General features: G+C 34.7%; 1 protein-coding gene across 2 annotated transcripts in view; it reads left to right on the top strand.

Moving 5' to 3' along the window:
* Positions 1 to 10,004, top strand: part of LOC108757134 — a 63,310-nt gene extending 53,306 nt beyond the window's left edge. For both annotated transcript variants that reach the window (XM_018501534.1, XM_018501533.1), the window contains exons 3-5: positions 5,886 to 6,249; positions 7,882 to 8,246; positions 8,699 to 10,004. In XM_018501534.1, coding sequence (XP_018357036.1) covers positions 5,886 to 6,249; positions 7,882 to 8,246; positions 8,699 to 9,630 — 1,661 coding nt within the window. In that variant the 3' untranslated portion in view covers positions 9,631 to 10,004. The remainder of the gene's footprint in view (positions 1 to 5,885; positions 6,250 to 7,881; positions 8,247 to 8,698) is intronic.
* Positions 10,005 to 11,777: the final 1,773 nt, after the last annotated feature.

The following is an 11,777-nucleotide window of genomic DNA, read 5'->3' as shown; positions in this document are numbered from 1 at the left end:
GTGTGTGTGTGTGTGTATTATATAATACATTTTTTTTTATTTTTAATGTAATTAAAAATGATTGCAATGTTTGAGACGATAAATGCAGAAACAAATCAGTTCGTCTAGACGTTTCGATTGCTCTTCAGCTTGAAATTACATTCAAGGACAAGTAATTTCATGAAAAACATCAAAGTCAGGAACTGCTCGTAAAAGATATGCGATAAATGTCGACGAAGTGAGAAAAACATAGTGTGCGGTCACGTATGACGAAATTATTTATTGAGATTTTTGCCATGTTAAATTATTATACTTTTAGTTATTATTTCTTCCTCGATTTTTTAGAGGGTTGTGTATTGTATAATTATGAAACTAGTTGCTGCGACTTAAAAGATGAGTAATATATCAATAAATAATCTCGGAATTATTTCTGTTTTAATACTAAATCACTATGAACATTAATAATTAATGGCTTTTAAAACTTCTCTATCGATTTTTTAGAGCATTTAGCATTATTATATAATTATGCGATTTAGGAGGTGAATTATATACATCAATGAATAATCTTGAGATTATTCTCATATTAATACTCTGAATCACTATAAACACTAATAATTAATTTTATATGTATCACAGTCGAACACGTTATAATTTACATCTCTGAAGAGATATAGTTTCTCTCTTTGATTAATATGCATTGAAGATGATATACATTATCATACACGACATTCTTCATCATTGTTAATAAATCGATGCAGATAGGATTATATATTTTCCGATAAATATTCTTTTTTACGTGAACTTTCTTTTTCAAATGAACAAGATATTTAACATAAAACAATCAAAACAGTTAAAATAATTAGTTAATAATTTTTTATCAAATTTGTAACAATACGTTTTCTGAGATAATTTTCCATGATTTTCTCTCTCTCATACAATATGTAAATGATTAAATTAATCAATTTATTTATTCTTTTATTCTTTTTTTAAATATTAGATATAATAGATATTATATGTATTTATTTATAGTAGAAATAGATATATAGGGAGTTTTAGTGTTAAAGACATGATAATTTTTGCTAATATTTTTAGTACTGACACAAATACATCTATATCTTCTTTTACTTTACGTTTAGTTGAAATGACTAAAGAGAAGGAGTTTCTTGATCTCCTTTTTGCTTAATGTAGGCCAATGTAATAAATATTTTTTGTGTTCCCATTATTACATTTCAAAACAGCAAAGTCAGACACTCGAATCTTATTCATCAACTTTTACCTCGTCTGGATCTTTCAAAGTATATTGAAACTCACAGCTGTTTACAACTTATATATTTGTCATACTAGAAATATTCACTGTCGGTCTTGAGTTGATTTATAATTAAGTGTAAGTAAAGTATAATTGTACAAACGTAGTTTGTACAATGAAGTGAGAATGACACACGGAGATTCTTACACAAGAATGTCGAGGCTTCTCAACAATGACTCTCCTTACTTAATAAAGCGACCCCGTTACTGCACCGTTTACTCTACATTCATGTAACGTTATTTATGACCACCGCGTACAATGCACGCGACATTCGCTCTCGTCATACGTCGATGCAAACGTCGTTTTCTCGGTGGAAAGTTTCGCGGCGTTCCGCGATCTGTGCACGCGCGTTTTCTCGAAATCCTCGTGGCAAAAGATTGGATAAGCGCGATGCGCGCGTTGACGGCAGTTAACGATGGGAAAATCAACGAGCGGTCGCGGTATTTATCTCTAATTGAATAATATCGAACGTTGAAACGCGCCGAGTATCACAGTCTGGTGGCAATGACGATCCGGTCGTATTACGGTGCACGGCACCTCTCTCACCGTTGCTTCCCGTTCCGCGTCGTTCCAGCCCGTCTGTTTTTCCGTTCGCAATAATTCGATCGCAAAAATATTCGAATCGACGACTCGATAGATCGTCGATGGCTGCGAATATTCCTGTCTCGGAATCAATTTTTGCTGAATTATTCTCTAACTCGGCTTAACCCTCTACTATATTTTAGAGACTTGGAAGACGTTCGACGAATAGGAACGTTGATTTTTCATGAAAATTTGAGTGGGCGTTGCTTTTTGTAAGTGTAATAATTTTATTGTACGTTCAAGAGTGATACGTATATAAATATTTAATAATATGATGTATTCTCTAAAAAATCTCTGAAGTAGAATCTAACTCTGAAAAATTTCACTCTTAAAAATTGATAATTGAGCCACTCTTTTTCAACATTGACTCTTTGTCACCCTTTAGAATTGGATTCCACTTCAAATATTTTAAAGAGTACATATATATGATACATTTAATGTGTATAAACTGCATATACACGTAATAAATATTTTGCGTATGGTGAGAGTTGGAATTTAAAATCGAATCTGCTTTTGTAATTGAGTGTAATTGAGGAACGAGATTGTTCTGTGTCGGCTTGCCCCTTTACTCTCGAGCCTTTCGTTCGAAAAATTGTTGTAACGGAAAAGAACTTTGCGGCACGGCAATGGCCGTTTCACCTGCTGCGAAGGATCGCTTTTATCGAATCTCCCCGCACGCTTTCTCCGGACACGCTCGGAATAAAATGTTGATTCAACGAGTGTATATAAGGCTTCCTATACGCAAATTACGCAGACAGTGAGACCATTGTTGTCCGTGGTTTATTTGCATGTGATTTTCGATGGCCTTTTTTTCACCGAGTCAGCCGGTCACAGTTCGATTGTGGCGCGGATCTCGATCAGCGGAGCTGTGCTTTCTCTCGACGTTATAATTTGCACTTGGAAATAGAGACACGGTATTTTTCCCCTGAGATATTCGGTATAATCGTGATGATTCTCGTTCACGATTTAATATTTACGCCTTTCGTGAGAAAACAAGATCTTTTTGAAAATTTACGTATCACGGATGATTTGCCACAGCAAATCAGATCTACGAGGAAGTATGAAGGCTTCCTCTTGAAATCTTCTTTCTTCAAAATATTTATATCAAAATGTTATACTGTTAATACTTTTGAAATATTAATCACAATTTTGATATTGCAAAAATATCTTTTACTTTAAGAAACATTCTATTGTATTCTTCTTCTTTTAACTTCTTCTGTTAACTTTTAAATGAAACATTTTATGAATTATACATTTAAATAATTTTTTGTCAGTGTAATAATTTAAATAATAATTTAATATTCTATCTTTTTATATTTAACCTTAAACAATTTTTTGCTTGCGACACGTCAATGGCGTTCTTTAATAAATGTCTGGATCCGTTAATATATGATTTCAAGAATTATACGATGAGATAGCAATCGGAAACGGATCGTGTCTTGCCCGATATAACGGACTGTTGAATTCTAGGAATACACCTGATTCTGGATAGACGTTCGATTTGTCACGTCGTCGCTTTGAAGTCAATTAATTACAATCGACATGCTTCTTATTTAATCATTTGCTTCTGATTATAAAGTTCTTCCTCCGTGCACGTGGGATTCGATAAACACACACGTGTTCAGTTCCACGTCATTTCTTTATCTAACACTGAGTCTCGTGAGAAATGTTGATTCAACTCACTCGTCTATTTAAACATGATCTAGAACACTGTCTTCAATGATAGCTCATTTGTATTATTTGGTAATTGCTGGATTAGAAATATTAAATATTATGATTACCGAGATATCAAGAGAGTGTTTGTAACGATGACGTTTCTTGGCGCCTTTGATTTATAGATTGCTTTCTCTTGCAATCATATAGTTATCACTTGCATACATTTCGCAGTTGTTTGATCGGGCAATGATAGAGATATTAAGAATTCATAATACAGCTTTATTAAGACACAAATCTTACATTATCTATTACCTAATAATAATACTTGTGTACACAGAAAAAAAAGATTATTCTTAAATCAACCATAATATAAGCAAATATTGTAATCTCGCTTTAAAAATTTTGGTCTTGATTTTGAATTTGTTTGAATTTTTATTGATATAAGATTTAAAAATTGAACAAGTCTTGAATTGAGTGCAAAGTAATACTTGCATCAAAACAAGTTTAATCAAATCAAGACTAATATCTTTGAAGCAGGATTCCAATATTTTTGCTTATATAGTGACTATGTTATGGTTAATTTAAGAAGCCTTTTTTTCTGTGTAAGCTTGTAAACCATGTTACATTCTTAATTTTTTTATAAACATAATCAATTGCTTTTTTAACGCATTTACATTTTTAACAGAGTTGATATTTAATAAATATGTACTCTTCGCGATCCCATGTTGAATTGATTTCGATATTCTATCACGTAATTCTTCAAGTATTCAAATGTAGCGATTATAATCGAACTATAATTTGTCCTTCATAAATTCTTTTAAATAGTAAAAATGTTAATTTATATCAGATCTCTTAATTAGATGAGCTGCGAACAAAATACTTAATTTTTATTTATTACGAGAAATAGTTTTAGCTGCAAAGGATTCGATTTATCGCAAATTTCCAATGATTTTATTTTTCCAATTTAAAGTAGAATATTTACAACGTATGACCACCAAATTCCTAATGATTCAAATAAAGTTAGTTTCTATCTCCCAGTTTCTTGAGTGTTACTTTTACCATTCTATGCAGCTTCTTGTTTTCCGTGTCTTATCAGAAATATTGTTATTGAACCATCTTGCATATAAATACGATGACAATGACGTTAGAAAATTGTATAATGCGCTATTTGCATAATAACCGATCTAAGGTATTGCTTAACATACATGAAGTTTTTTTATCATCCAAAGAAGTTATCGTCAGCGATTATCTTATAACTATCGATCTTGATTGACGTAGCAAACCGCGACATTGGTACATGATCATTTATAAAATTAATTCATCCATTTCATGGTCTGTGAGATTAGGTCAGCTCAATTTGTAATTATAAAGAACTTTGAAGCTCTGAGTGACGACCGCAAAAATCGCCACGATGGAATCAGCTGTCACGAGCGTGAAGAAACATCAACTTGTTTCACCACAACATTCACCTACTCGTACCGGTATTTAATTTATTACTGCCTCATGCATTTGAATGCAAACATGTTGCTTAAATTTGCATCAAATATCTATTTTTTTTTGCAATAAATCACTTCCAGGTATGAGCAAAGCGTTTTTTTTAAATTGCGTTTTTTTGCAAATAGCAGGCAATGGGAGACTGACGTGCACCTACCTGTCCCTACCTGTGCCATCTTTCTCTCTCTCTCTCTCTCTCTCTCTCTCTCTCTCTCTCTCTCTCTCTCTCTCCATTTTCCTCGCTCAACCTGCACCATTCTACCTTTTCCCTCTCTCTTTGTCGCTTCTTTATTTTGCCAACCGGATCGGCTCGCTTTCGAGCTCTAAGTAACTGTACTTGCGTTTCCTGTATCTCTAAATTGGTAACGCGGTTCAAAGCGGCGCGTAGCGGCAAATCAAACTGTATCGAAAGTCAGGATATGCCTCGGAGTACATAGAGTGGAGCTATCTTTCTCCGTATATACATGCCTATATTTTTTATGTGCTCGAATGTAGCTAGGATGTCGTAATAGATATAATACGTAGGTATGCGTGCATGCAAGATCTGCCCTAAAGTGACATACTTTGTTGAATCGCGCGGCATACCTTTCATCTTCTCGTGTGAGACTGAGAAGCGACATTTCTAAACATCTGATTATGCGTCAGTGTCCATAATGAAGCGCGTGAAAGTCACCGCGTGGAGTTATCAGCATAGCATACCATTACTTTTGAGCAGTCCTCTGAAGCTCCCTATGAAATTACAGACCGTTCCACGAAGGAATCGGCAACAATAAACTCCAAGGAACGTATTCCGACAATAGTTCCAACTTCAGCAATTCTGAAAGTAATTTCTAAAAGTAAAAAGACTGATTTTTCACGCTTTCGACAGGTGAAGGCTGCGTTGAGAAGCCCGTATCGACCCTATGGCGGAATTACGTAAGCAGCAACAGACCCGACGTTTCCATGAGGTTGACAGTGACCAACGGTGGTCTGACCGCGACCACTAAAGACCATGGTCTCACCGAATATTGGGCTCACCGTGTGACTTACTGCACAGCGCCAGCCACTCATCCACGCCTCTTTGTTTGGGTATATCGACATGAAGGCCGCAGACTGAGGCCCGAATTAAGGTGTCACGCAGCCCTGTGCAGCAAGGAATCTACCGCAAGAAGACTCGCCTCGATCTTGAATACCAGGCTGCAACAGGCGCTCATGGAATTCCGCCGAGACAAGGTCTCCAGGCAAAACGCCAGGTGAGAGCAGCGGTATCATGCCACAAAAGTAAACTGAGACCTAAGCGAGTTATGGGAAGCGGTGTTACTCGTATTTCAATGGCGCTCTTATTGATTTGCTATAAAGAGTTAAAACTCGAGAAATTTAGAAACAAATGAAGAAATTAAGAATGCAAATCTTCAAATTTCATCTTATTTTCCAGTAACGATAAATAAACACAAATTCCGGAAGTCACGGAATTTGCGGGATATTAGCGGATCGTGATATTAGCGGAAATTATTAACGAGCATTATCTAACATTGGCAAACAATTAATGGGATTTAGAAAGTATTACGGGATTAGTGAGATCTTGTTAGGTATTAGAATTGCATTAGAAGAGAATTAATAAGATACACATAATATATTCGCATTACGGTGTTTATTCAATATGCTAGAAAATATTGGAATCTCTTTTTGTTTTATCGATTTTAATTACTTAATTATCTAAACGTATATCTCTTTATGATATTATAATATTTGTTTGGTTCTTAATTTTAATCTCATTAAAATTGAACCGGCTACGATTAATCGTACGCGGCACAATTTCTCAATCGTAGAATTTGTCGAGTTTCCGTTAGGCTCATTTCAATGTCGGGCAGCAACCGACATTGCATTCGCGCATTCCAATCGCGCATTCTTCGCATTTTTATCGTCCTTCATACGTTATATCGTCGTTACATGGGCCATATGCAGGTGTTTGCCTCTTCCCGTTTTAATCAGGAGAAAAGAGAAATTTCTCTCATCTTCGTTCTTTGAGAGGCACGCGAAGTTACGCGTGCTCGTGCATGCAATGTGGCAGTCACGATTCTGGTCACAATTGTAGATGGTTATGTGCGCGATCGAGTCACGATTCAGGACGGGAAGCGATCGCCACTCGGCGATGTACATTCGGGTTAGTGTTTCCAAGTCGCAGGTCAAACATTATAGGATACTTTCCATTTGGCGACACAAGTCGATATAAGTATCATTCTATCTTTATTACTTATGTCTGTATGTTAAGAAAGATAGAAATGATGCTTGTGTCACCAAATAGAAAGCACTCATATTCGAGCACTCCAATCAGAATTGTGCTAATATGTCTAATTCGCTACTTTCTTTATCCCATTATCTTTCAGGAATTCATCTTTTTGCCAGGAAAAGAATAAATAGAGAAAGTTGGACAGTTTTTATTGTTTAATCAGTTAGAATTTTAATTTATTTTTAATTAACAAAATATTTGTAATTTTATAAATAAAAATTTTACTGTTCTCTAAATATAAAAATCATCAAAAAATAACGACTTGTAAGCAAATTGTAAAATTACAGAAAAAACGATATTAAAAATCTTTTTCTTACTAATGTACTTCCATTAATAGGTATAAATTAATTTTAATCTTGATTTACTTTTTACTTTTTTCGAATTCTTAGAAATTGAAAAAGATAAAAAGTAAATTAAACGAATATTAAAGTTAATTTATAATGATAGAAATGGACATAAATGTATTAAGTCATCGCAAAAAGAGGATCAATTTTTATTATGAAATTTATAAAAATGTGATATTATTTGTATATTAGTATTTGAATTAATTAACATTACGTAATCGTTACGTAATCGTTTACGTAAATCGTTACAGATTGTCTCTAGCAAACGCATTATACGACAATCCGTCGTTGCCGCGTAGGAAACTTCTTCTGAGTACTGGTGGTCAAAACTATCGGCCGCCCTTGGAGAGATCAAAGAGCGCGCCTAAGTTATCAGCGATTGAAGAGGACACGGTAGCAGAAGAGATAGAGCAGAAGAGGCTGCTGGAGGAATTGCGTTCCTTGGAGAACGTAGCACGTAGCTGGGAAGACCAGGACGGCTGGAGGATAGCCAGACTACTGGAAGCCCTCAACCGCGAGTCCGACGAAAACGGTAGCATCTCCAGTGGATGTGAAACCGCCAGCACGGCGACCAGCGAGGAAAGAGCCACTGGCCCGGAGGAACATCTTACTCAGAGTTAGTATAATTATTCGCTTATCGCGATTGATCATATCAAACAATTTGAAACTTGAAGCAAAGTCTCGATAAACTTGTTTTAAACACATCCTTTTGAATATATAACTACATGTTTTTTTGATGACGTAAACGATAATAAACTTTAAATAACGTCATCAATAGATTTAATAATCATATATAACTGATTTTTTATCGTGTCTTTTTTTGATACTGTTTTAATTAATATTATCTTTTGTGATATTTAATTTTTTTATCTGAAATATATCTCTATCTTCGAAAAGTTTTTTTTTAGAGGAGTATATATGATATTTGCGTAACACTATGTCGAAAGGGCAGTTACTTGGCAAGTCATACAGTTACTTGGCAAGCCAGTTAATGCGTGACACACAGACATTATAATGTTATAATGTCACTTCTTGATAAGTTGTTTACCTTTAAAATGTATTTTCTAGATCAAAACGATCAGCGAGGGTCGATCAAAAGGGTTATCTTTACGGAAGACCGAGTCGGCAGGAGATCAGGACCACGAAGAAATTCGGAAGGTTCGCCACATTTCATGACATGCGTCGGCAGTCCCCGTTTCAATCCTATGGATCCTATGAAGAGGTTTCCCTTGACGAGCGAGGAAGAAGAATCGATGGAGGAAGAAGAAGAAGAAATGGAAGACACTGCTTCGAATATGTTCGATTTCGAAGATGTCGAGGATCTCGACGACGTGGTGGATTATCGACCGAGGGGAGAAGTGATGAACAGGATTGAGGATCCGCAGAAGAGGGAAAGGCGAGCGAACGAAAAGTACCCTGGTAGGATAGGTCACGATTTTTTGCAAAATGAAGAGACTTCGTTCCTAACTCTGGATTCTCTCGACGAGGAGGCCGACAGCGATGAGAGCGGTTACGTGGAAGCACCACCAAAGTCTTTACTAGGTCAAGACGACAAGAAAGAAGAGGAAGAGAGCGAACATCCGCGATTAGAGTCATTTACGAATAAAAGAGAGGACAAATTGGAGTCGACGTGTAGAACCAACGAAAGTGAGAATCAGAGGATGAAACATGAGGATTCTAAGTTAGATAAGCAAGAGGAAAGAAAAACGGAGAAGAAAGATCCCTTAATGGTGGTAAACGATAATCAAAGAATTAAGGAGAGAGAAAGGGAAAGAGTAGATTTTAAATATCCTATCTCAGATACTATTAAAAAGTTAGCTAGCGCGTCACTAAGAAATTCCAAATCTTTCGAAATGACAAGCAACAATTGCTTAAACGTATTAAATAATTTTAAAACCTCCAAATCATTTGACAGTGTGAAGAATGATGAGATTACCGTAGATTCACCAAGTCTTCACCAAAGGAAACAATTATTGGCACAACGCGGTGTCATGGTTTAAAACGTCCCTCTTTTAAGTTGAATATTTTTCCGATTTCATATTACAAATTGAACGGAAATTAAATTAATTGAATAAATATTTATCTATTATTAAGTCATCACGAATCATCAAAAACGTCTACGTCAAAATCATATTAAAAATATCTGTTTGAATAATATTAAAGCAACAATTAAGATATTATTTAAATGATTTGCTAGATTTTGGTAAGTCCCGCTTGAATCTTTAAACGCGTTAGAATACTATCATCGAGTTGAACAAATACACTCAGTGTCGAAATTCAATTTAAGCACAATATTCTAAGAGACATACATAGTTGATTTCTTGTGCCTCTCTAGTTGGTTGGTTTCTTATGCCTGAGAATCGCGACTTTGCAGAAAAATATACTAAAATAGACAATATATTAATATCAGTTAGGAAGCCATTCAGCTAAATTAAATATGATACAAAATGAACTTAATTTCACAATAATAATTTCCAGATAAAACTATAACTAGAACCAACATTATTATTTCGCGCAAAGCTATTTAGTTCCTCACGTTGCAACTATAGGGGTTGACAAGGAAAATATACTCACATATTATACATACATATGTATTATATATACATATATGTACAAGGCAGATGTAAAAATCCTGAAGCTATCTTTGATATTCGTATTTACTACATATTGCAGAGATATAGTCGGAAATTAAAAATGCCCTATTTGAAAGCCTATAAAGATTTTATCAAGCAATACCTGCAATCGATAAAATTAGAATAAAATCCACCTCGTAGAAATATAATCTTATACCCAAAAATAAATGGCTAATTTAGCAATATGACTTTTCGTATCATTGATATTAGACTTCCATATGTTCAGATATTAGACTTCCATATTCAATATTTGAATATGAAAATCGTCTATTTTGAAGATTAAAGGGACATTTATTGGATCATAAAACATCAACACTGCACCGTGTCTTGTTGATTATAATGTTAATATTGTTCGATAATCGAATTACTAGTAACAAAGTTAAGTTTGGATTTTGTGAAATAGGAGATATTGGAAGCGGTTTAATTAAGTAATTAATTAAGTGACTATACGCTTGTAAATATAATTTTTCGCGAAGTGGAAATCGACGATACATTGTTACTCGTAATATTATTATTACGAGTAAGAACGCAAATGAATAGACATTGTAGAATATGATTGTGGTTTTTATTGCGTTCTTTTATCCAGTACTATGAAACATTCCAACATTTCCAAACTATCCTGAGAACGATCGAAGATTATTCTAAGATGCGAATCCATATGTATCCATCGCTATTCAGGACATTCAATAATACGTTTATCCGATTATTATCCAGGTTTATCGCTTTAATGCAAGTTTATTTAAATGTAAACGTATCCATCATTCATCCATGCTCTATTATCAAGACCCGCGATAATTTATTAAATCAGGAATTAATGTTGCCTTTCCTTTTTTTTCTATCAATTAATTATCATGAAAAGAAATAATTTAGTGCGTAGTTAAATGTACTTCACGCGACAATAATATCTACATACATTATTTTCGGTCTATACATTGACAGAAATCAAAACATTCCTTCGCAAGCCGATCTTCAATAATAGTACATGTTAGCGATAACGATGACGCTTCAATAATAATAAATATACGTTATCGGTTAGGATTCGCATATAATATAGCTCATGTCGATTAGGCAACAAAATAAATATTTCAAATCGATCATGTCCATCAAGGATTTCGCCGCTGATGCGAAACCTGAGATGCATTTTTGTGCCAGATTGCGGCCGGAGTCTGTATCGCGACGATCGTTGTGTATGAAAGACAGAGAGATGGTACCAATAAAATAAAAGAAAACTCGAAAGATCGGAGTTTTCTAAATTTGTATCTTCCCGCTTCCTGACCCATGAACCTTGGAATTGTCTCTCGCGTATAAATTGCGTCTGAGACAGTTTATGATCAGAACGAGTCGACTAATAATTTCGGATAGCATACGTCGATGACAGAAAACGCAAATCGTGATTTTTTTTAAGGTCATCTTATAAGCAATATTAAGGTCAGACTATTGGAAACGTTCAGTCAATGATCCTGATCGATTTTTCATTAGTATTTATATCATTTTTCAGAATTAAAAATGTGTGC

Source organism: Trachymyrmex septentrionalis, unplaced genomic scaffold (assembly GCF_001594115.1).
Source record: "Trachymyrmex septentrionalis isolate Tsep2-gDNA-1 unplaced genomic scaffold, Tsep1.0 scaffold132, whole genome shotgun sequence".
Classification (NCBI taxonomy): Eukaryota; Metazoa; Arthropoda; class Insecta; order Hymenoptera; family Formicidae; genus Trachymyrmex; species Trachymyrmex septentrionalis.
Note: the sequence above shows the minus strand (reverse complement) of the source record. Positions and strands in the feature narration are given on the sequence as shown.